Here is a 27008-nt window from a genome sequence, read left to right on the forward strand (position 1 = left end):
CAGAAAGTATATCATATCCAGATATTGATGACCATATTTCCATCCCTACTGCTGAACACAATTCACATGAAGATCAACATGTAGTCCCAAGTCAGACAAATGAGGTTTCTGATACAAATGTGACAACAGTTCACCAGCCTAGAAGATCAGCTAGGGTAAGGACCACACCTGCTTACCTTAATGATTATACTTGTCAGAATGTGGCTGTCAAGAATACATCCCCACATAATATCTCCAAATTTCTATCCTATGGCAACCTATCACACACATACAAAGCCTTTGCAGTTAACTCCCTTGCTGCAAAAGATCCAAAGAGTTACAATGAGGCAATTAAGGAAGAATGTTGGAGGAAGGTAATGGAAGCAGAGTTTACTGCCTTGCAGTCCAACAACACATGGATACTCACTGATCTTCCTCCCAACAAAGAGCCAATAGGTTGTAAGTGGGTTTACAAAACTAAACTAAAAGCAGATGGGACTGTTGAGAGGTACAAAGCCAGGCTTGTGGCCAAAGGTTATACTCAAACACCTGGATTGGATTATATGGATACTTTCAGCCCAGTTGCCAAGATAACAACAATCAGAGTGGTATTGGCTATTGCTGCTATCAAGGGGTGGACTCTACACCAACTAGATGTGAATGATGTCTTCTTGCATGGGGATTTAAATGAAGAAGTTTACATGAAGTTACTCCCTGGTTTCACTCCTCCTAAACCAGGGCAGGTATGCAAGTTAGTTAAGTCATTATATGGCTTGAAACAAGCCAGTAGACAGTGGAATATCAAACTAACACATGAATTGCTGAGCATGGGTTTCACACAGGCTGTCTCTGACTCCTCCTTGTTTACTAGGGGTAAGGGAGATGATTTTGTAGCCTTACTCGTTTATGTTGATGATGTGGTCATTGCAAGTCCTAATCTACACCAAGTGCAGCAAATCAAAAATCATTTGAATGATGCTTTTCATATTAAAGACTTAGGTCTATTGAAATTTTTTCTGGGATTAGAAGTTGGCAGGAGCAGTAAAGGCATTGGTATGTCACAAAGAAAGTACACTTTAGAGTTACTTGAAGAGACAGGCTTCCTGCATTGCAAACCAGCCAAAACTCCCATGATTACATCCACTAAGTTCAGTAAAAATAGTGGTACTAAGCTTGAGGATGCTACTCAATATAGGAGGCTTGTTGGGAAATTGTTATATTTGACTATTACAAGGCCAGATATCAGCTATGCTATTCAACAATTATCTCAATTTTTAGATTGCCCTACTGACATACACATGCAGGCAGCTCACAGGGTATTAAGGTACATCAAAGCAAATCCAGGACAAGGGTTGTTTTTCTCAGCAACATCTTCCCTACAGCTCAAGGGCTTCACTGATTCTGATTGGGCTGCATGCCCGGACACTAGAAGATCCATCACAGGCTTTTGTATGTTCCTTGACACCACCTTGGTTTCTTGGAAGTCAAAAAAGCAGATCACCATCTCCAGGAGTTCCTCTGAGGCTGAGTATAGAGCCCTTGCATCAGCAGCATGTGAGTTGCAGTGGCTGATTTATTTGTTGCAAGACTTAGGGGTACCTGTGGACTCCCCAGCCATACTATATTGTGATAGCAAGTCTGCTATAGCCATAGCTGAAAATCCAGTCTTCCACGAAAGAACAAAGCACATCGAGATTGATTGTCACCTAGTAAGGGAAAAATTACAAAAGCAAGTTCTAAGGCTGCTACATGTTGATACCACTAATCAATTGGCTGATGTATTCACCAAGCCTCATGATCCTAAAACATTCTGCAACTTTATTTCCAAGCTGGGTGTACATAGCATGTACACTCCACCTTGCGGGGGGTATCAACACACAGCAGCTCTACATCAGGCCTCACGTGCAGCACATCTGACATTGCTTAACCACCCCTTGTAACTAACTTGGAAGAGTTGTTTGTTCTGTTTTCCATTCTTAACAACCTCTCCCTGCTGTAATAAATATGTAGATTGCAGAACAGTTGAGAATTGAATAAACAGACATTCTTCTTCTTCTTCTTCTTTCTCTCTCAATTCTGTATCTCTGGTTTGCTGTTTCTCCACATCAACACCGAAGTACGTACTTTTTGCATATGAACTGCTTTTTACATTGAATATAGTTCGTGCAAACTTGAATTTTAGGCATATTGTAGGACTTTTCCCATGTGTTTTATTAAGTTTTGTGAAATTTCTCCCATGTAACTGCATCAATTAATGCTTTTAATAGACTCAACACCGAAGTACGTACTTTTTTTTTGTTCACCCTAGGTTGTCTAAGAAATGAATCATTGGGCATTGGTACGGCTATGTTTGAAAAACCTAGTTGAAATGGTAATTAAAAGCTTAAAAATAGTTGAAAGTTAAAAAACTAAAAGCTAAAATTGAAGAACTAAACTAGTTGATCTATACTATTAAAAAAAACAATATCCTCAGTTTTAACTTCCCGCCCAAAACAGACCTATAATATTATGGTTTGCGTAATATTGTAAAATATGGTAATACAATTCCTATCCCTAATACAATTGTAAATTAAAATAGAATTCCTAATAAAATATATTATTCCATACGTTCCTATTCGTAATATAATTCTAGACTAGAATTACTAATGGTAATAATTCAGTATAGATATTTCTCTGCAATGCAATCTATACTTCTTTTTGTTTATTATTGGAACTAGATTCATTTTTTCTTTCATTTATTTTTCTCTTTTGCATTGGTTTTTTAATAAAAACAATATTCCCAGTTTTAACTTCCCGCCCAAAACAGACCTATAATATTATGGTTTGCATAATATTGTAAAATATGGTAATACAATTCTTATCCCTAATACAATTGTAAATTAAAATAGAATTCCTAATAAAATATATTCTTCCCTACATTCCTATTCGTAATACAATTCTAGACTAGAATTACTAATGGTAATAATTCAGTATATATATTTCTCTGCAATGCAATCTATCTATACTATTAATAAAAACAATATCCTCAGTTTTAACTTCCTGTCCAAAACAGACCTATAAAATTTTGGTGTGCGTAATATTGTAAAATATGGTAATACAATTCTATCCCTAATACAATTGTAAATTAAAATAGAATTCCTAATAAAATATATTCTTTCCTACATTCCTATTCGTAATACAATTCTAGACTAGAATTACTAATGGTAATAATTCAGTATAGATATTTCTCTGCAATGCAATCTATACTTCTTTTTGTTTATTATTTGAACTAGATTCATTTTTTCTTTCATTTATTTTTCTCTTTTGCATTGGTTTTTTAATAAAAACAATATCCTCAATTTTAACTTCCCGCCCAAAACAGACCTATAATATTATGATTTGCGTAGTATTGTAAAATATGGTAATACAATTCCTATCCCTAATACAATTGTAAATTAAAATAGAATTCCTAATAAAATATATTCTTCCCTACATTCCTATTCGTAATACAATTCTAGACTAGAATTACTAATGGTAATAATTCAGTATATATATATTTCTCTGCAATGCAATCTATACTATTAATAAAAACAATATCCTCAGTTTTAACTTCCTGCCCAAAACAGACCTATAATATTTTGGTGTGCGTAATATTGTAAAATATGGTAATACAATTCCTATCCCTAATACAATTGTAAATTAAAATAGAATTCCTAATAAAATATATTCTTCCCTACGTTCCTATTCGTAATACAATTCTAGACTAGAATTACTAATGGTAATAATTCAGTATATATATTTCTCCGCAATGCAATCTATACTATTAATAAAAACAATATCCTCAGTTTTAACTTACCGCCCAAAACAGACCTATAATATTTTGGTGTGCGTAATATTGTAAAATATGGTAATACAATTCCTATTCCTAATTCAATTGTAAATTAAAATAGAATTCCTAATAAAATATATATTCTTCTCTACGTTCGTATTCGTAATACAATTCTAGACTAGAATTACTAATGGTAATAATTCAGTATAGATATCTCTACAATGCAATCTATACTATTAATAAAAACAATATCTTGTCTAGTAATAGTATAGATTGCATTGCAGAGAAATATCTATACTGAATTATTACCATTAGTAATTCTAGTCTAGAATTGTATTACGAATACGAACGTAGGGAAGAATATATATTTTATTAGGAATTCTATTTTAATTTACAATTGAATTAGGAATAGGAATTGTATTAACATATTTTACAATATTAAGCACACCAAAATATTATAGGTCTGTTTTGGGCGGCAAGTTAAAACTGAGGATATTGTTTTTATTAATAGTATAGATTTGTTTTTTTTTTATCTTCTCCCATTTTCTCTTTCCTAATCACACTTACAAAAATTTTCTCAATAACCTCGAAATATCTTCATTGATAAGGATGCTCTTAAGGAATAGGGACAGCTCTCACAAGTCACACACTGCCCCTTTTATTTATATTTATTATATGTTCCCTTATAGATAACATACATATTAAACATGCGTTTCTTCACTGCATTTCATTTCAATTGTAAAAAGGATATATTTCATATCTGACTATGCAACTCCCTCCCATAACTCTCCCTCCCCGTTGGGCACGACAGCACTTTGGGAGCTCCGCAATGGCGCCGTTGAGGCATTTCCTACAATCCTCGCCGGAGAGATCCCTGGTGCACTGAACCAAGCCGTACATGTTCACCGATTCGTCGAACTTCACATCTTCGGTCGCGTAAAAACTCTTCTGCCCGGCGGCCTTCACCGCCAGTTGCTTCAACAGGTTGTCCCTTTTCTGGAGGAATGCCCCCCTCCGGTTTCTCACGGGTGATGGGCTCGACAGGTAGAGCTTATTGACGTTGTCTATCTTCCCAATGAAATCATACTCGGAGTACTTAAGAAGACAACTGTCGTACCTAGATGCAATATAATGTTAATATGCGTTAGGCAAAATTAAATAGATATAAATTACCATTCACATATGTATACTAGTTTTAAACGCGAATTGTGCGAATGGGTTAATGCCCAATGTTTATATTTAAATAAATATTTGAAAGTATATTAATACAAGATTATATAGGAGAAGTTTATACATAGGTAATTGAAAGTTTTATTTAAATATATAACTCAAAATATATGAATCCAAGATAATATAAAAAATTCATTATAATTGTCACTAAAATAAATGTTTGCAACTTTGTAAAATCGATAGTCTAAATATTTGGTCTAAAAATGACAGTCTAATAAATAAATACTACTTTTAGTTTGAATTTTTTTTAAATATTCTTAATTCTCTTTTGAATAACATTGTCATTGTCTTCATCTTTACTATTTGTTCTCTTCCTTTTTGTTGGTAGTGTGTTATTTGCAATTCGGTTATTGTTGGTAGCATAGATGACAACGTCATGCAATGAGATTACGATATAGGAGCTATGGACTTTCCTTTAGGTGTTCTACTCGAGGTTCATTTGGTTCAACCATTATTGTTGAATGAGTTATTGTGGATAAAGAAATTCCTAGTTTAAGGAAAAAGATTAAATAAATTAGTAAAAATTTGAAATTTTTAAATATGATGTATTCCAAAGATATTAAAAGGTAGTTTAATTTCTCGTTTTAATTTGCAATGGGTTATTTGAGTACTTTCATTGTCAACAAATCTCCCAAGTAGTTAATCTGATTGATTTCAAACTATTATTTTTTATTTTTTTTATTGTATTAATAAAATACCTTGTAAATAAATATGTAACATTATTTTGTATTATAACTTTGATATTTAATTACAAGATAGTGTAAAAACTAAAAAGAACATAATGGACAATGTAATGAATATCAATTGATGAATTTGAATGTACAGAATCTTTGCATTAGAGAAAATAAAGACAATATAACTAATGAAATTATTTTTCTTATTTAATTTATATATAATGAAATTTTTTTTAAATAAAGGCATTATAGACACATAATTCTAAATTAAAGAAATCCACATGTATCATTTTTTGTTGTAACTACTAATTTATTTAATTCAATAAGAGTAAAATAGAGTGATCCCGCTTCAATTTATTGGGTTATTTGAGTACTCTCTTTGTTAACAAATCCCCAAGTAGTTAATATAATTAGCTTCAAATTATTTTTTTTAATTTTTTTCATGGTATTAATAAAATACTTGGTAAATAAATATATAACATTATTTTGTATTATAACTTTGATATTTAATTACAAAATATTGTAAACATAAGATAATGGACAATGTAATGAATAACAATTGATAAATTTGAATGTAAAGAATCTTTGCATGAGATAAAATAAAGACAATATATATAACTAATGAAATTATTTCTCTTATTTAATTTAATTTTTTGATAATAACTATTTTTTTAAATAAAGGCATTGTAGACACATAATTCTAAATTAAAGAAACACATATGTATCATTTTTTGTTGTAGCTACTAATTTATTTAATTTAATAAGAGTAAAATAGAGTGAGAAACTTAATTATGCCAAATTTGATTGGGATAGCGTTTGAACCTAAGACCTTTCTTATAAAAATTAATGGGTAAGTTAAAAGTTAACGGAATATTAACGGAGAAGAGAATATTTAACGGAAAACTTAACGGATAATCATATAATTAAGGATAAATTAGAAAATCTCAATGAAAAATATAAATCTAAACAATCTGAACCATCCATTTGATTAAATAATTTGACCGTCATTTTTTCTACCCATTTTAGGTCTAACTCTCTTTGGCTCTTATTAGTATATATATATATATATAGTATATAGTAGATATCATGAGTCTCAATTCGTGAGACTTTATAACATAATTACAAATATAATCAATATTCTAAAACTATTATACGGAGTATATAGTATTGGACTGTACTTTATATCTGATAAGGAATATTTTTCGAGTTTGACTCAATACTTTCCATACCCTTGTCTTGTAGTTGAGTCAGGATCAAAGATGGTTAGTCAATGCTTTGGGTTTATATAAAAGCCATTGACCCACAAGTAAGAGGTTTTTTTCCCTCTCTGATCTCAAGCCAAGATTTACGTAATTCCTCCAAACTCTCTCTAAATTATTCAATAATATAAGAAGGCTTCTAGGAGTTGATTTCTGCGATAGATCTTCTCTCTATTAGCTAGAATTGCAATTTCTTACACTTCTCATACAATTTCACACACTGCCATACACATCAGATACATAGAGCTACTATGTTCTATCAATATCATATCATAAATGTAGTACTATATATAATGGACAATTTGTAGAGAGTATATAAAATTATACACTGATAAGCACAAGTAAATATACATAGAGTACACAAGAGGAGAAGTCAACCAATGTTGCAGGTGGACTCAACACAATTTGCAAGAAATAAAGTAATAATAGAATTGTAGCTAAATATCTTTATATATACTCCATAATATTTTATAGAGTTAAGTCGATTTGCACAAGAATCCGCATTAAAATGGTGCCACTTTAAATACATAAACCACGCACTTTAAGTTAAGAACACAAACCACACACTTAAAATTTTTAAATGATAAGTACACAAACTGGGCACCTTAAGCACACAAACAAAACACCTTAAATGCATATAGATCATGCACTTTAAGCTAAGAACACAAACCACACAGTTAAAGTTTTTAAATGGTACACGTACACAAACTAAGTACCTTAGCAACACAAATAAAGCACTTTAAGAACATAAATCACCGACCTAAAATTTTAAAATGGCCCACTTAAGTTTCAACACTGACACGCATCTTAAGCATATAAATCACGCACCTTAAGAAGAAAAACAGTGCACCTTAAAAAGTAAAACCACACACCTAAAGCTTTAAGTTGGCGCACTTTAAGTTTCAACACGGACACATTTTAAGCACACAAATCATGCACCTTAAAAAGAAAAACCAGACACCTAAAGTAACCGCACAACTGCACAAGAACCCATATTTCTATATATATAGAGAGACGACATACCATATGATGCCGTTTTGGTTGTTACTGCAAAATTGACGTATCGCCGTCCTGGCGTAATCTAGGCAAGACTTGCAGCTTGTGTTGGAGGCGTCGCCACGGCAGAGAGCAAGGCCGTAGACTTTGTCTATGTATTGACCGGCAGAGCCGGAGCTAAAACCGTCGTTGATTGGTGATTCGGAGGCGAGGTTACCCAAAAGTTTGTCTACGTTATTTGGGTATTTGGAATTGATAGTGTAGTTTCTAAAGTTTGAACAGTTATAGCCGATAGGGTTAACCGAGGGAATGATAATCGCCATGGCTGTCTGTGTGGTAAGGACGACGGCAGCGATGAAAAGTAGAGGGAGAAGACAGAAAAGCTTTGAGTTGGCCATGGTAGATAGATATAGTTTATTAGTTTATGAGAGTATGCATATGGGAGTATCTTCCAAAATATTGCAGCATTTATAGTATGCAGAATCATCCAGAGAGATCTAATGGGATTAAAGCAAGAAGAGGAAGAGAGAGAAAAAATGTTAGGATCAAGCAATCACCACTTGCCTAAAAGCTATAGCTAGTGGTGAAGTCACATACCATTAGGCCTTTTTTTTTTTTTTTTTTTTTAAAGATTTTTAGGTTACTACGATGACATGACAGCTGATATTGTGCTTATTACTGCTTATTGACATGTTTCTTATTGATGTGGTGCGTATGACATAGCAGCCATGTAATCGTTTTACTTATATAAAAAGAAAAAAAAAAGTCAGCTTGAGTTCCAATCCAAACGAAAAGTTGAATATCGCAGGAGACCTTGTTTTGGTTGTCGAATCTTGATAAATGCAAAAGATGCCATCTTTATAAGGTTGTTTTAGGATCATCTTGTGCACAATTGAAAGCTTTTGTGTTTGATTTGTCCCTTTATTGCGTTAGAATGATTGACATTGCTATTAGACCCCGTTCCACGCTTGGCTAATTGTTTTGTAGGTAAAAGATGTGCAAAAAGGGCAGGAAATAACAACATTTCAGATAAGTGAAGAACAAACCAAAGTTGGAGCAAAAAATAGGCCAGGACTGCAGTGGACGCGCAGTGGACGCTCGGTGGACGCGCGTCCACCCATGCGTCCAGGCCAGCGTTCCGAAATTATGCTTGCAGAAGTTTGGCAGCAGAACAGCAGTTTGCTATGGACGCGCGCGTCCAGCACGCGTCCACCAAACAGCTCTCTGAAGTTGAAGTCTGTGCAGCAGAAACGCCGTGGACGCGCAGTGGACGCTCAGTGGACGCGCGTCCAGCGTGCGTCCATCGCGGAAATTTAAGTTGTTGGGTGAGATTTAAAAAGGGAATTGAGCCATTTTGCAGGGGATCCATCACACTTCAGTTTTAGATCATTTTAGACTTTCTCTCTCTAGGATTAGCCTAGAGAGAACTCTCCCAAATCACTCCACATTGCAATTCTTAGTTTAGATTAGAATTGGAGAAGAATTCCATTGGTGCAAGATTGTGATCTACATTCAAGTTCAAGATTAAAGTTCAATTTCAAGTTCAAGTTCAAATTCAAAGTTCAATTCCTAGCTAAGTCTTCATTTTAATTTCTTGTCATTACTTTTACCTTTTGCTTTTTCAATTCCAAGTGTGATTAGGTAGATCTTTGTGGATTTGGATTGAGCAATGTTGTATGGATGTTCTTGAGCTTTGAATTGATCAATTAGGTTTTGCAATTGCTTGATTATGAGTTTGATTGTATGAATGGTGATCTTCTTTGACTCTTGTGTGGGAATGATCAACCTATATGAGAGATGTTTGGAGAAGGAGTCTCACTTACGAGAGTAAGGTTACTCCTTAGCCTAGCCTAGCACATTTCCCTCTCACCTTTGAGAAAAGGGAGAAGTGGAAGATAAGAGGCACATAACGTGTTTGACAAAATGCCTCTCCTAGCCTAGTGATCACAAGGATGACATTACGGTCTAAGGAGTGAGTCCATTGACCACGAGAGTGGCGGTGGTGTTGGTGACCTTGTCTTATTTTCATTATCTAAGTGTTGCTAGCCTAATATCTTAGGAAATCAAGGATACCTATATGAGTTGCAAGATCCAAATCCTCCTTTCCAATTGATTGTTTACAACGTTTTGTTCCTTATTTTCATTACGTTTAATGCACCTTTCTTACTATGTTTGGGTTAGCTTTCAAACACTAAACACTCTTGTGCTTAATTCCCTTACCGCTCAAATTCCCTCCTTGCCGTCCTTTGAAAACGATACTCGAAAATCTTTCCGTTTTACCACCTATTTCTTTCCATCCACCGCGAAAACTACACCCATCAAATCTCGATAGTAGAATTCGTTGTTTCCTGTTTATTGTAGCTAAGTGCGAATGCCTAGTTCCACTCTGGGTTCGTCGGAGGCTTCCCGGGGCCCGGGTCGAAACATGGCTATTTTGGATTGAACATATTTGGCGGATGTTCTGATCTTTGCAAATGGACTCTCACTCGGAGCCATGTCTAACCTGAAAACTTGAACAATGTTAGATGAAAATAAAAATTAATGAAATTTGAAAACCTCTGGAAAATGCTAGATGAAAAAAAAATTAATGGTAAATGACTTGAAATATATGTTATTAAAGGTCATGGTGCGACATGAACAATCCAATATAGTTTATAGTGAGACATAATACTTTAGCCAAAATTAAAATATCCAATTTTCTCTCTCTATATACGCTAACTGAATATCCCAAGTCAGACTGAAGATTTAGATACCTATTTAGTTTGATGACTTAGTGATCTTTTTGCATATGTACTGCTTCTTACATTGAATATAGTTTAGTGCAAACTTGAATTTTAGGCATATTGTAGTACTTTTCCCATGTGTTTTATTAAGTTTTGTGAAATTTCTCCCATGTAACTGCATCAATTAATGTTTTTAATAGCCTCAACACCGAAGTAGGTACTTTTATTGGTCACCCTTGGTTGTCTAAGAAATGAATCATTGGGCTTTCGTACCACTATGTTTGACAAACCTAGCTGAAAAGATAGTTAAAAACTTAAAAGTACTTGAAAGCTAAAAAGATAAAAGTTAAAGCCTGAAAACTGAAAACTTGTTAAGCTAGCTAATTATGTTTAAAAGTATTTGGTAAAATAAACTTTCTGATAAGCTGATAAATGTATATAGGCTAAAAATCATAAAATTTAAATATTTTTAAATTTAAATAGATTTGTTTATATATTAAAATTTAGCATTTTAAAATTAAACTATTAGCATAATCACGATCCAACATCCCATAATGAAGTAACAATATTGTTGCGGATCTTCTTCATCTTAATAGAGGTCTCGCTTAAATTTTCGTTGATGGAGATATTACTACTTGAATCTTGAAGTTCATTGCGTGGTACATAATTTGGATGCTGCTCAACCACATTAAACATAATTAGGATAAGGGAAAATGCCAAAAGAGTTTTAATTGGGAGGGTAAAGGATGTCATTTATTTAAAATAATAAAGATGAAGATGAAAAAAAAAAAGTTAGAAAGCTACTGGCTTATTTTTGAAACGCTATCTAAGGTTGCGTTTCAAAATAAGTTTTTATTTTAAGCTATTAGCTTATTTTGGGAACATTACCAAGTCGAGCTTATAGCTTGTTAATAGTTTAAAATAAACTATAACGGGACATTTGGTTGGAAGGAATTACAATTCTATTCCCAACTAACTTCACATAATTTCGAATGCAATCAAATTCCTTCATTTGGTTGGAGGGAATTGCAATTCTATGAAATTGAAATTCCATCATTTTCATGGAATTAGAATCCAATGCCACCTTGGTATTTCAGTTCCATATATGGATTTTAGGAAAAAAAAATTTGAGACAAAATTACTCCTCTATTTTTTAACCTAAAATTGATGTTTGACATCTCTCTTTTTTATTTTAGTGTGTCTTCTTCTTCTTCTACTCTCAACACAGGATGTCAATCAGTAGGCCAACTTTAATCAAATATGTTTTCTCAAACTCTCTTATCTATTTTATTGCTTTTGTTATGCAATTCTAGGGTTTATTAATAGCGTGTTACATAAATTTTCAAAAGCAAAATTTGAATTTGGTTATTTATGAATAATAATAATAATAATAATAATAATAATAATAATAATAAGTATGAAAATTTTAGACTTTATATTATTTATTCCCTTTCAATTTTCATGTATATCAAACATTAGAATTTAAATTTCTAGTAATTCTATTCCTACAAACCAAACACTAGAATTTAAATTACCACTTTTTTTTTTACAATAAATTAACACTTTATTTCTACATTATTTATTTTCCATAGAATTGCAATTTATTTCCCATTTAATTCTCTCATTCTAACCAAATGCCCTTTAAACTCCTAAATAAGCTCTGTCAAATAGAGCGGTAACTAAGTACCAGAATCCTTGGACTTGCTCACTTAATGACTATTTAATAATTGCAGTTGTTGACCTCAGACTTTTTTATCCTTCGGCAAATTAAAAGGAGAACACATTTAGCCTTTTTTTTTGGGTCACTTAATGACTTTCAAATAATTGCACTTCTTCAACTCAGACTTTTTTATCCTTCTTGGGCAAATTTAAAAGGCAACACATTTAGCCTTTTTTTTTTTATAGTGACCGAAGGTGGCTCACACATCACATAGAAGTTATAAATTACACTATGAAGACTTATACAATTAACTTAGTCGCAAATATTGATAAAAATTAAATTTGTGATCATTCGAGTATGAGAATAATATTTCCTCTACTCAACCACCGATTCTGAAATATTCAACCAATTTCTTTTAGGTCTTCGTATCATAAACCACATAACTTTTAAAGAATAACAATAGTTTTTGACGAATACATTAATAGAGATTAAAAAATAGGAAAAATGGCGTGTTTGGTCCCTGAATTATAATGGTAGTGACTACTCTGTCCCTGAGTTATGACGGCATCCATGTTTAGTCCCTCAGTTATGAGAGAAGTGGCGCATTTGATCCCTGATCGTTAAAACTGACGAAAAAATTTAAAAATATTTAAAATTTGAGGGATAAAGTGGGAAATTCACATTTTATTCACTTTCTTATATTGAAACCACCTTTGCAATATTATTTTCAACTTCCTAACATTCTATTTCAAGGTTCTTCAATTCCAAAAGCAATTCAATAATCCTCATCCTCGTATGACTTGTTAGGAACAAAAGTCTCGTATAAGGAACCTGTGACTCAATACAAATAAGTGAACATTTGATCATTGTCTTCGAGCATATTAAACACACCATCTGAAAAGTTTCTGATTTCCCTCACTAAACATTAAGGGTAATCAAACCATAACTTTTGAAATACAAGAAGATGCCAAATTTCCATGTTATTTTTATGACAAATTCACCAAGGTCTACTTGAGATTTTTAGTACGTAAAATTCTTTCGTAAGCTTTGCAGTAACTTAATCAAGAATCGTATATCCTGACAATATATGAAAATTATATTATATATATCCATCACCTCCCCTGTCTTCTTAAAAACCAAAGTAATGAATGAGGAACCTAGCTAAGACTTAGTTATGAAAATTTTAAAAACTTTTGTAACTTCTAAAAATGATTATTGAATAAACTACTGCATACGAAAGAATTCTTACACACTAAAAATCTCAAGTTATTCCGTTGGTGAATTTCTCATAAAAACAACATGAGAAAATTGTCGTCATTTTGTATCTCAAAAGTTCTAGTTTGATTTCCTTTGTTTCTTAGTAAAGAAAATAAAAAATTGTTAGGATTGTGTGTTTCACACGTCTGAACACAATAATCAAGTGTTTCTTTATTAGTGCTAAGTCTTAAGTTTGTTATATGAAAGCCAAGTTCCTACCAAGTCATACTAAAGTTATTGAGATGCTTTTAGAATTGAAGAATCTTGAAAAAAAGTGGCTATGAAGTGAAAAATAATGTTGTGAAAGTAGTTTTGATATAAAAATGAGAATTAAATGTGAATTTCCTACTTTACCCTTTAAATTTTAATTAATTTTTAAATTTTCCGTCAGTTTTAACGGTCGGGGACCAAATTCGCCACTTCGTTCATTACTTAGGGACTAAAAATGAATACGATTATAACTCTGTGACTGAGTCAAATTTGGGTATAATTCAGAGACTAAAGATTCAATTTTCCCAAAAAAAATAATAATAAATTCATTTCATTAACAAGTCCAACATGCATGCACTAAAAGTAGTGATGACTTGTAACATAGATCAGAGCTCGAGTTCATTAGGAAGAGAAGAATTTTACGAATAGATGTTTTAACGAAACTCTTTTAATAATTTTAGGTTACGAGGGAAACTCGCAGTGAGACAAATTTGAATAAAATGGTATTGTAAAAATTGAACTCATGACTTTTTAGGTAGTTCTGTGCATCGGGCAGGTTCGGACGGATGTGTATTATATTTTATATAAGTAATTTGAATAATCCGTTTTCTATTTAAACTATTTTATATAAGTAATTATATTTTATATGTTTTTAATGAATATGTTTATCGCATTTTGAATTATTTTAATTTTTCTTGCTCTTAGTCAAAAAGATTTTTAGCTTCACATATATTTGTAAGTGTTGTTTTATAAATTTTTAATAATAATTTATTTATTATTTATTATGTTAACAATGTTATTGTTTATAAGGTTACTCGATTTTAAATTATTTATCTTTTTTATAAATTATAATTATTTATTTATGAAGGCACTTAGACTATTATTTATTATTTTGCATTTAGGAAAGCACATAGAATTTTTTTTCATGATTATTATTGTGTATGTAAAATTGTTAAAAACTTGTTAATCTTATTTAAAGTTATTGATATTAGTCTTTTTTTCCCTATTTAATTTAAATTTTAAGTATGAAATATATATTATCCCGAGCCTATTTTTTTGTCTATATGTCCCCAACCTATAAATGATAATACCTAACCTTTGGGTTTGAGGATTCAATCTTTTGGGAGAAGATAATACCGGGCCTTATAGCTGCATCAATTAATGCTTTTAATAGCCTCAACACCGAAGTACGTACTTTTTGCATATGAACTGCTTTTTACATTGAATATAGTTCGTGCAAACTTGAATTTTAGGCATATTATAGGACTTTTCCCATGTGTTTTATTAAGTTTTGTGAAATTTTTCCCATGTAACTGCATCAATTAATGCTTTTAATAGACTCAACACCGAAGTATGTACTTTTTTTTTTGTTCACCCTAGGTTGTCTAAGAAATGAATCATTGGGCATTGGTACTTCTATGTTTGAAAAACCTAGCTGAAATGGTAGTTAAAAGCTTAAAAGTAGTTGATACTTTAAAAAACTAAAAGCTAAAATTGAAGAGCTAAGCTAGCTGATTATGTTTAAAAGTGTTTAGTAAAATTAATTTTTTGATAAATTAATTAATTTATAAAGAATAAAAATGACATCTTCATAAAATTTAAATAGATTTGTATATATATATATATATATATATATATATATATATATATATATAATTATGATCCAACATCTCATAATGAAGTAGTAATATTGTTGCGAATCTCCTTCATCTCAATAGAGGTATCACTTAAATTTTCGTTGATGGACATATTACTACTTGAATCTTGAAGTTCATCGTGCGGTACATAATATAGATGATGCTTAAGCACATTAAACATAATTAGGATTTTAATTAGAATAATGGAAAATGCCAAAATGGTTTAAATTGGGATGGGTAAATGATGTCATTTATTTAAAATAATAAGGATAAAGATTAAAAAAAAAAGTTAGATGAGTAAAATGGTGCTAGAGAAAAGAGGGTGAAAATATCGTTCCGATAAGGATTGGGACTATGGCACGCACTTGTATGAATTGTAAGATTCTAGACACTAATGTATTGGAATTCATAAGGATCCAAGCAAATTATGACTGAGTATGGAAAATAAAAGGAATGCAAATTAAATAGGGAAATAACTATATGATAAAAGAATGAGTTCAGATTAGAGGTATTACTATCTTGATGCACTAACAATCTCAGAATTAGGGGAAAACAATTAACCAATGGCTTATTGGCAATGAACTAAAGAATTCAGGTTCAAACTACTTTCATAATCAACAAACAAGAATTATGATAAGATTGTCCCACTTTTGTGATGCATCAATCATATTCTTAAAACACAAAAGTATTATAAGTCTCCAAATTACCCATATTCTCATAGTAGGAAAATTGGGTTGATATTGGTTAGGCTTGAGTCTTTCACCCAACTTTCGTTGTGATGAAATTCTCTCCAAAACAAGCTAACAATTGCTGGCCATCAATTAATAACAAGAAGAATTCAATTCCCAAATCAAACATAAACCCTAGGTAAACAATCATTCCTCTTTATGCAATAATCACAAATCTAACATAAAAAATAGCAATAAAATTCCAATCCAAACCCAAAAGCTAACTACTCATACATCATAAAAGTAAATAAAGCAAAGCAATAATAAATCATCATAAATATTGCAAGAAATCTGAAAAGAAAGTAAATAAAGGGAAAAGATAACTTTACTAATAATGAAGAACAAATTCAACTCCAATATAAGATTTCAAGCTTGAAATTAAATAATCTAATGCAAAATTAATCTAAACTATGCTAGGGAAATCTAGAGAGAAAAGGAAAAATAGACGAAACTAACAAGGGTTGGGAACCTAGTAAAATAGCAGAAAATCGCAGCATAAATAGGAGACAGATGGGCCTCATGGCCTACCTCACGACTGTGAGGCACATTCCAAAATCCTATATATAAAAGAACTAGCTTATTTCAAATAAGCTCTTATTCACCCTACTGAAGCACAAAGAATCAACAGTCGCCTCCCACTTCCTTTCATGTGGGAGTGTAAACCGGGTGCCACTAGACCACAAGGTCTTTAGCACCCACAGAGACATATATTCCTATTTAATCAATCCATTTGTCATTTTATATAATTTTCTTCATTTATATATTTTCCCTATTATTTAACTTCTATAATTCTCAATTTACTATTATTGATCACTTCCGCATTATTCCGCTATATTTCTAACATACAAACTATTTAATAATTGCAGTTGTTCACCACATACTTTTTTATCCTTCTTCGTCAAATTAAAAGGAGAACACACACTACACCAAAAAGGTTATTTGGTGGCAGTTAATTTATTATTTAGAGGCGGTACGGTTTACCACCGCCACTATGTTGTTTAGAGGCGGTTCTTCAACCGTGTCTAAATAGTGTGTAGCGAAAGATTTAGAGGCGGTTTTAGACAAATGTGGAAATTCTTGACCAGCATTGCATTTAGCGGCGGTTTTGTAACCACCGCTAAATGTAAGGTAGTTTGCTTTTGATTTAGCGGCAGTTTTCTAACCGCCGCTAAATATAACTAATTAGTTTATTCAATTTTAGTGGCAGTTATTAAGTGTCGCTAAATATTTTTATTTATTTATTTATAAAAATTTTAGTAGCGGTTATTAAGTGTCGCTAAATATTTTTCTTTATTTATTTTTAAAAATTTTAGTGACAGTTATTAAGAATCGCTAAATAATTTATAATTACATTATTATATTTTTATAATTATCATTTAATTATACTTATTTAAAAATCTTTGTATTAAAATGCGTATTGCAATCACAAATAAACTCTATGTACACATTTAATTGGAAAAAAATCAATTGTAACATTCAATAGTATTCACTAATATATTAATATTTGAGCATAGTATTCAAAAGCAACAAGCGATCAAAAAAAATACTAAACACTAACATTTGACAAACTCCAGCAACAGCAAGTGGTGAATCCATCAATTCCTCTCATCTTAACCTTCAACAGGAGTGATAAAAACGCTAAACACCAACATTTGACAAACTCCATCAACAGTAACATAAGTGTGGGTTGAATCCATCAACAACAACATCAAGTGATCCTCCACAAACTCCTAAAAGATAACATAAATGTAAAAAATAAAAATAAAATCTACATATCTCCAATAGGAAATTATACAGCTCAATCTAACATAACTAATCCAATATCCAAAATGCCAAGATGAGTTACACATTATACATGCATTTTATTTAAAATATCAGCCTACTCTGAAATCAACATGCACATAAATTATCAAGGACAACACGAAATTGCTGGAAAATAGAAACAAGTTGCAAAATGGCAAATTATGTCTTTCTAATTTAAAACCCTATGATATGAAACAATGAGATAAATCTTGCAATAGCATTCAAGTATTTCATAAAATTCATATTAACTTCTACAAATAAAATCTCGATTCATATGACGAAAGTAGTTAAACTTAATGCTTGAGTGCATTGCCAATAATCTCTTGGTTAATTGATTTTTCCCTAATTCTAAGAGTTGTTAGAGTATCAAGATTGCAATACCCCTAATCTGACCAATAGTTTACTTCCTTGTTTAATTTGCTTTCCTTTTATTTTCCCTTTCCTAATCTCAGTTTGCTTGGATCCTTCTGAATTTCAATACCTTAATGTCTAGAATCTTACAATTCATACAAGTACATGCCATAGCCACAATCCTCAGTGGAACAACATTTTAACTCTCTTTTTACTATCACCATTTTACTCATCACTGTACACTTGTAGAAGAGAAATTATGCACTTGAAGAAGGAAAATATGCACTCGAATAAGGAAAATTATGCACTTGAAGTACAAAAAAAAAATACATTAGCTTGCATAAGTTTACCAAATAGCCCACACACGTTTTTGTTTTTGTTTTTGTTTTTTTTTAATTTCACACATTCTGAGCCGTTGATCTGAATTTAATCAATGGTTGAGATCCCACCTTGTTTTTTACCTGGAGATATATGTATGTATATATATATATATATATATATATATATATACTCCCTTCGTCCTATTTTATGTGTTTGGCTCGTTTAACGAGACTTGACTGAAGTTATTTTTAATATAATTTTTCATAATATTAAGTTTAGTATTAATATACAAAATTGGAGGTTAAATCTAATAGATTTAAACTCATTTATTAAAAGTCAAGATACAGATACGATGGTCAAACGACCAAAAGTAAAGATTAATACTCCCTCAGTCCCGAATTATCTGTCCGATTTGCTTTTGGCACAAATTTTAAGAAAGTAAAAAGAAGTTAACTCGTTTTCCCTCTTTGCCCCTGTACTTAGAGACAATTTTGCTACAGTAAATTCCTTCATCTCAAATCGTATCATCTGAATCTGAACTCTGTAGTTTTCTTCAATAAATTAAAATCATCATCTCTACTTTTCCTTTGCTCTAAGAAGATAAAAAAAACGAAAAGAAAAGGAAAAAAAAACAAAAAACATAGAGTAGTGGTGTTTACGAATAGATCTATGGGTATTCCAGAGAGTGATGGAATTGATACTTCACAAAATTAATCGGAGATTGAGATGGTGGCGACGCTGATTTAAGATACGATGAAGGCGGCTAATGTTCCTGTGGAGTCATACTAAGGTCCAATCTCTTCGCGAAGCTTTGTGAGAAGAGGAATATTGGGGATCTCATCTTGAGCGTAGGCACTAGCGGCGGCGGCGCTGTTGTTGTTGCTGCCGGGGGTGCTGCCCCAACCGTTAATGCTGTTGTTGTTGCTGCCGGGGGTGCTGCCCCAACCGTTAATGCTCCGGCTGCTGAGGAAAAGAAGGAAGAACCAAAGGAAGATAACAACGACGACGAGGAAAAGAAGGAAGAACCAAAGGAAGATAACAACGACGACATGGGATTCAACTAAGAACCAAAGGAAGATAACAACGACGACATGGGATTCAACTTGTTTAACTAGGATGGAGGGTTTACTAGTTTTGATAGATTTTTGTTTCTTGTTCATATTGACACTTTCAAGTTCTGAAGAGAATTACTCCATTGTTTAGTTTTACGAGATTCATCTTTGTGGTATGTGGACCTGTATTGTCTAATAATCTGAGTGGATGGTTATGGGCTATTAATGAGTATAGAGCAATTGTGATAAAAGTTAAAAAGGGTAAAATTGGAAAGTAAAAGAATAATTATGTTCATTTTTAGAAAGTGGACAATATTTTGGGACGGACAAAAAAGAAAAAGTAAGACAGGTAAAATGGGACGGAGGGAGTATAACACATACCGAGGACTCAAACTTGGTTATTAGGGACAACTCTCACAAGTCACACATGTGCCCCTTTTATTTATATTTATTTTCCCTTATTATAGATAACATACATATTAAACATGCTGGCCTGGCTAGCGTTTCTTCACTGCATTTCATTTCAATTGTAAAAACCATATATTTCATATCTGACGCTGCAACTCCCTCCCACAACTCTTCCTCCCTGTTGGGGACCACAGCACTGTGGGAGCTCCGCAATGGCGCCGTTGAGGCAGTTCCTACAATCCTCGCCGGAGAGATCCCTGGTGCACTGAACCAAGCCGTACACCTTCATCGATCCCGCCGACCCGACGTTCGCATCTCCGGCCGCGTAAAAGCTATTCTGCCCGGCGGCCTTTGCCGCCAGTTGCCTCATTAGCTGGTTCCTTGTCGGGATGAATACGTTGGGGTTACTCACGGGTTCAGTGTTCGACAGGTAGAACTTATTGACGTTGTCTATCTTCCCAAAGAAATTATACTCGGCGTACTTGATTAGACAATTGTCGTACCTAGATGCAATATTAATTTACGTTAGGCAAAATTAAATAGATATAGATTACTTCTCACATATGTATAGATAGTGCTGGTCTCATCGTATTTTGCTTGACTATAGTAAAATTATCAATTTGGTCCTGATTTAACGGATGTTTAACAGAAAAATAAACAACGGAAGACCAAATTGGTTAAATTTTTCAAAGTCGAGGGACTTAATTGGTCAAGAAAAATTGTTGAGGACCAAATTGGTAATTTCGCAATAGTCGATGGACCATTTTGGTAATAAACTCTTTATTTAATTTAATAAGAGTAAATAGAGTGAAAAACTTAATTATGTCAAATTTGATTGAGATGAAGTTCGAACCTAAGATCTTTCTTATAAAAATGAATGGGTAAGTTAAAAGTTAACGGAATATTAACAGAGAAGAGAATATTTAACGGAAAACTTAACGGATAATCATAAAAGTAAGGTTAAATTAGGTAATCTCTATTAATAATATTAATCTGAATTATCTTAATCATCTATTTGATTAAATAAATCATCTGAACCATCCATTTGATTAAATAATTTGACTGCCATTTTTTCTACCCATTTTAGGCCTAACTCTCCTTGGCTCTTATTAGTACTATATATATATATATATATATATATATATATATATATATAAATAAAGAGAGACGACATACCATATGATGGCGCCATCGGCGTAGCCGCAAAGTTGGCGTATCCTGGTCCTGGCGTCGGCTAGGCAAGACCTGCAGTCTGTGGTGGAGACGTCGCCACGGCAGAGCGCAAGGCCGTAGATTATGTAGTTTATTTGACCGGCGGAGGCGGAGCTAAAACCGCCGTTGATTGGTGTTGTGGAGGTGAGGTTATCCAAAAGTCTTTTTAGGTTACTTTCTTGGCCGAACTTGGGAGGGATGTTTCCAAACCTTGAACAGTTATAGAAGAGAGGGTCGGCCGCCATGGCTGTCTGCATAGCAGCAATGAAAAGCAGAGGGAGAAGAATACAGAAAAGCTTTGAGTTGGCCATGGTAGCTAGCTTGCTAGATATAGTCTATTAGATGATGAGAGTATGCATGGGAGTATTTTCCAAAATATTGCAGCATTTTATAGTGTGTTTCTATTGATGGATCAACATAGTTTTCCACACTAAAATTAAATCATCCACTCGATCTTGTGGTGTGCCCCTTCTAGTGTGTTTGTGGTCCCATCCCTAAGTTAAAGCCCACTCTAATGAACAATTTAATTCGCAAGAATTTCATACAACTTGATCAAGTCCGGTTCTATGCAATAATTAACAATTAAATTACACAAACACAACTCTTGGCTGAATAGAAATATTATAATCCCAAAAAAATATTTTAGCGTTTTATAGTGTGTTTCCATTGATGGATCAACATAGTTTTCTACACTAAAACTAAATCATCCACACGATCTTGTGGTGCACCTTCTAATGTGTTTGTGGTCCCATCCCTAAGTTAAAGCCCACTCTAACGAACAATTTAATTCGCAAGAATTCATACAACTTGATCAAGTCCGGTTCTATGCAATAATTAACAATTAAATTACACAAACACAACTCTTGGATAAATAGAAATATTATAATCCCAAAAAAATATTTCAGCGTTTTATAGTGTGTTTCCCTTGATGGATCAACATAGTTTTCCACACTAAAACTAAATCATCCACTCGATCTTGTGGTGTGCCTTCTAGTGTGTTTGTGGTCCAATCTCTAAGTTAAAGTCCACTTTAATGAACAATTTAATTCGCAAGAATTTCATACAACTTGATCAAGTCCGGTGCAATAATTAACAATTAAATTACACAAACCCCAACTCTTGGATAGATAGAAATATTATAATCCCAAAAAAATATTGCAGCGTTTTATAGTGTGTTTCCATTGATGGATCAACATAGTTTTCCACAGTTACAACTAAATCATCCACTCGATCCTGTGGTGTGCCTTCTAGTGTGTTTGTGGTCCCATCCCTAAGTTAAGCCCACTCTAATGAACAATTTAACTCGCAAGAATCACATAAACTTGATCAAATGGGGTTCTATGCAATAATTAACAATTAAATTACACAAACACAACTCTTGGATGAAGTGGATGTTGACATCATTGAGCAACAAAGAATGTATAGCAATAAGAGTTACTCAACATATATAGCAAGACTTTGAAGTTGATGCAATCTCTAACGTCGAGACTAGGAGATTCGCATGCATGCACATTTATCAGCATTACATGATGCGATTTGGGTAGTTATTGCACATTGAACTATTGAGATCATGACGGTCAACATGAATGCAACCTTCACATCAGATGCACCACCTTATGTTTCTAAGGCTAGGTCGTAATGGACTTTTGATATGATCGAAAGAGAAATAGTGTGGGTAATATTGTCATTTGTCAATGACATTTTCTTCAAAGTCATAGATGAATCAATCTTCCCAAGAGTTCGAAATGACTTCAACCAAAGAATATTTGGGAATAACAAAATTGATAGTTTTGGTGACAACTTGTGTAGTCATTAAATTTGAAATTTCTTGCAGCATAATGAAGATTAATTAGTGAAGGAGATGAGCATGAATTAATGCTTGTAAGTGCATCAATGAATGCTTTTAATAGCCTCAACAGTGAAGTACGTACTTCATTTGGTCACCCTAGGCCTAGATTGCCATAAAATGACTTATCGAGCATTAGTAATTAATCAAGTACGAAAAATTGTCATTTCATTAAGAAATTTAACACTAGAAGTAGGTTGAGTTTTGTTGGGAATAAGGTAAATACACCCACACCGGAAGGCCACGAGGGAGGCCAAAGAAGGCTCAAAGAGAATCCAATGAGTCATATGATTGCTATAGTGTTTGGTTAGGTTCGAACCGAATCGTGATCATTCATGCATATAAGTAATAATTTGTTGGAGAAGAAAAATAAATGAAATAGTTATTTTGAAGAGTAAATATGTCAATTTAATATTTCAAGGGAGAAAACTGTCACTTTAATAACGTAGGGGGAAAAGTGCTATATGCACATAACATAGGGAAAAAATGTCATTTTCCTTTTTTTTTTATTAATATTAATTTAGTCATCAATATAATTTGTACCATTTCAATAATTTTTGTTTTGTAAATTCACGAGCTAGGTGTTTCGGGTCTTACGATGCAGGTCCACCAGATCAATTCCTGTTCGTTCCGAGAGGCACGGGAGCTGACCCAGGAGATATCGTTACTTATAGGAATCAATTCCGAGTTCTCCCGAAATTCTTCCTCACAGCGAGAACACTCTTGACACTTGAGCTATCCCATTGAATTACCTTTTCAATAATTAAAGATCAAATTAAATCCAATAACAGATTTAAACTCTTTGATTAATTAAAAGTAGAAATACAGAGGTCAAAGGACCAAATTAAAAGTGATATAACCCAGTCTGATGACTCAAGACTTGATTATATTAGGGACAGCTCTTACACTAGGGGCGCCCTTTTTATTTATACAGATAACATACTAAAGAAGCGAGGTAACATTTATTCCGATACTTTCTTGTGTGTATTTAATTTCAATGAGCACCGTTATAAAAAGGATAAGTTTCATATCGAAAATAGCAACTCCCTCCGATAACTCTCCCTCCCACTCTGGCAGTACCACAGCACTGTGGAAGCTCTGCAATGGAGTCGTAGAGGCACTTCTTACAATCCTCGCCGGAGAGATCTCTGGTGCACTGAGTCATCGCGTACTCCGTCACCGATCCCCCGATATCCTGCGATTCCGCCGCGTACGAGCTCTTCAGCAGCGCCGCACTATCCGCCAGTCGGGTCAACAGCTCTTTCGTTTTCTGCATGAATGCCTTCGGATCCTTCGCCTCTACCGGGTTTTGCATGTAGAACTTATTCACGTTGTCAATCTCCCCAAAGAAATCATCCTCCGAGTACTTGAGAAGACAATTATCGTACCTAAATTAACATGTATATATGTAATATGTTAGGCGATACATACATATAGATATATGTTTTGCTAGGGTTTGGTTAGCCAAGTCTAAGCATATATATTGATATCTAAATGTGGCCCTAAATGCTACTCCCTCCGTCCCATTTTATGTGTCTGGTTCGCTTAATGAGGCCTGACTGAAAGCAAAGCAAAGGTTCTCCGGAGCCCAATGAGCTCTATTTTTATAGTGAACCCATAGAGCTTAGCATAGTATATTTGTGTTAGCTATAAATAAAGACCTCGAGTGCCTCGCGGGGTTTTGCCTGTCTAGTGAACAGGGCTTGCCATGGAAGGTCTTGGAAGGCTTATAATATATAAATTAAAAATTAGTAATCAAAGGTAACTTGATATATATGGTCTTAAATAAAAGATAAAATTTATCATGAAACTTACCACACCGGTTATTTTTAATCCAATTTTTCATAATATTAAGTTTAGTATTAGTATACAAAATTTATATATTTAGAAACTACACTAAAAGTATTATTAAACACAAAAATCAAATTCAAAAATAAGTAAAAAATACTAAAGAAAACAAACAAAGAATTGAAGAAAGAGTTTGTTTGACTAATGAATAGTGAAGGGCGTGATGGAATATAGTGAAGGGCTAAGTCGAACACCAGGTGTGGTGGTGGTAAGTTCTTGTTGGGTGGGACGTATAGTAGGGTGGTGGAGGGTTAACTCTAACATCAGGTGATTAGGGGAATTGTATATATATGCTAGGCAGAAAGTGAAACTAAAGATACATACATATCTATTTATATATGTGTGCGTGTGTGTTTTGCAAGGGTTTGGAAAGCCGAGTCTAGCATATTGCCATCTAAACATGATGTTGCTTGCTACACAAGTATAAAAAAAAAAAATTGCACTACTAGCTATAGCTTTTGGGTGAGGTGGAGGACGGTCATAAAGGGCTAAGTCCAAAACCAGGTGTATGTCGTGGTAAGTTCTTGTTGGGCGGGACAGAGGGAGGGCGAATTGTTGGGCCTCTCCAACACGCTGCTTCTTGAAAATGTGACGTGTATAAAAAACAAAAATTACATTTTCATTATATTACTAGTTATAATTTTTGGCATAAAGGTAAGTGTGGACATATATACCATACGATGCCGCCATTGTTGTTGGGGCAGAGTTGACGTATCCTGGTGGTGGCGTCGGCTACGCAAGTCTTGCATTCTTCGGTGGTGGTGTCGCCACGGCAGAGAGCGAGGCCGTAGACTCTGTCGGTGCATTTACCGGCGAAGCCGGAGCTATAACCGTTGCGTGGTGTGTTGGAGGAGAGATTACCCAAAAGTGTGTTTAAGTTTTTTTCGTAGCGGGAATTGGGATGGAAGGTTGCAAAGTTTGCACAGAAAGCGCGGAGTTGGGCAGTCGCCATGGGTGTGTGCAGTGCAAGGATGACAGCAATGGAAAGCAGAGGGAGAAGAGAGAAAAGCTTTGAGTAGGCCATGGTAGTTAGCACACTAATTAAGCTAGATAGTTGTTGTTGATGATGATGATGAAGGAGAATATGCATGCAAATTTATAGTGTTTTTCCATCCACGGATCAGCATTGTTTTCAACAGTGTACGTCAGTGACTGACGAAAGCCTTACATCTGGAATGGTTCGTCACAAATGGAATTGCATTTCATTTCTTTTTTCTTTTCAAAAGTACCATTTATGAGCTATTCTCACTAGGGGGCAATTCCGTTTGGTTCCGTAGCAATATACTGAAAACGGTTCACAATTCTAGTAAACCGAATGACTCAGTTAAAAATCAAATCAAACCGAATGATTTAGTAAAAAATCTATTCGAAGTGAATATTGTTTGGTTTTAATAATAATAATAATGATAAAAAAAAAAAAAGTAAATCTAAGTCCCTTAACTTGATATCTGCTCCATCGTTCAGTTCCTATTCTCACTTTAATTTGGGAGTTATTTGAGTTTGATGGCTTAGTTGCTGTTTTCCAGATAGTTCAGTGGTTTATTTGTACTTTAAGCCTAAAAGTGACATGTTAAAAATGTTTTTTTTTTTATTTCATTAGGAGGGGGGAAACCCATACATAGTGCTATTTAGCCAGAATTACAGACAAGGCGCCAAGATGGGATGCCCATGCAATCTCTATCTAGGAGGTCCAAAAGACCTTCAGGGGGATCTTTAGCAACATGGAGACCCTTAGGGAGGGTTCTCGCCTTTCCAGCCAAGAAGTCTGCAGATATGTTGGCTTCTCGGGGTACGGCAGATATCCTCCATCTTTCGAGAAGTTTAAGTTCTCGTTTGCATGCATGAATTATATTGCCGGCGATGTCATGAGGAGCTGAACTCTCTAGGATTCTATTCATAATCTCTTGTGAATCTCCTTCGAAAATAGCCTTCTTGAACCCCAACGAGTTGGTTAACTGAATGCTCTTGAGAAGTGCCCAAGCTTCGGCTTGTAGGGGGGGGGGGGG

The 27008-nt window shown here is 33.6% G+C and overlaps 3 protein-coding genes and 1 pseudogene across 3 annotated transcripts; 1 reads left to right on the forward strand and 3 right to left on the reverse strand.

Annotated features, from left to right (window-relative positions):
- Window positions 1-4371: 4371 nt before the first annotated feature.
- On the reverse strand, window positions 4372-8358 carry LOC116033564 (cysteine-rich repeat secretory protein 38-like). The gene is made up of 2 exons (XM_031276316.1): window positions 7974-8358; window positions 4372-4904 (listed from the first exon to the last, which is right to left on the reverse strand). The coding sequence occupies exons 1-2, from the start codon at window positions 8342-8344 to the stop codon at window positions 4520-4522; spliced, it is 756 nt and encodes a 251-aa protein (XP_031132176.1). The 5' UTR covers window positions 8345-8358; the 3' UTR covers window positions 4372-4519.
- Window positions 8359-19314: 10956 nt separating this feature from the next.
- On the forward strand, window positions 19315-19751 carry LOC116033566 (annotated as a pseudogene).
- A 212-nt stretch (window positions 19752-19963) lies between these two features.
- On the reverse strand, window positions 19964-21664 carry LOC116033565 (cysteine-rich repeat secretory protein 38-like). Its single transcript, XM_031276317.1, has 2 exons — window positions 21273-21664; window positions 19964-20599 (listed from the first exon to the last, which is right to left on the reverse strand). Exons 1-2 carry the CDS (start codon window positions 21617-21619, stop codon window positions 20212-20214), a joined length of 735 nt encoding a protein of 244 aa, XP_031132177.1. The 5' UTR covers window positions 21620-21664; the 3' UTR covers window positions 19964-20211.
- Window positions 21665-23917: 2253 nt separating this feature from the next.
- On the reverse strand, window positions 23918-26053 carry LOC116033463 (cysteine-rich repeat secretory protein 38-like). The gene is made up of 2 exons (XM_031276206.1): window positions 25677-26053; window positions 23918-24542 (listed from the first exon to the last, which is right to left on the reverse strand). The coding sequence occupies exons 1-2, from the start codon at window positions 26024-26026 to the stop codon at window positions 24149-24151; spliced, it is 744 nt and encodes a 247-aa protein (XP_031132066.1). The 5' UTR covers window positions 26027-26053; the 3' UTR covers window positions 23918-24148.
- Window positions 26054-27008: the final 955 nt, after the last annotated feature.

Source organism: Ipomoea triloba, chromosome 10 (assembly GCF_003576645.1).
Source record: "Ipomoea triloba cultivar NCNSP0323 chromosome 10, ASM357664v1".
In the NCBI taxonomy this organism is placed as follows: domain Eukaryota; kingdom Viridiplantae; phylum Streptophyta; class Magnoliopsida; order Solanales; family Convolvulaceae; genus Ipomoea; species Ipomoea triloba.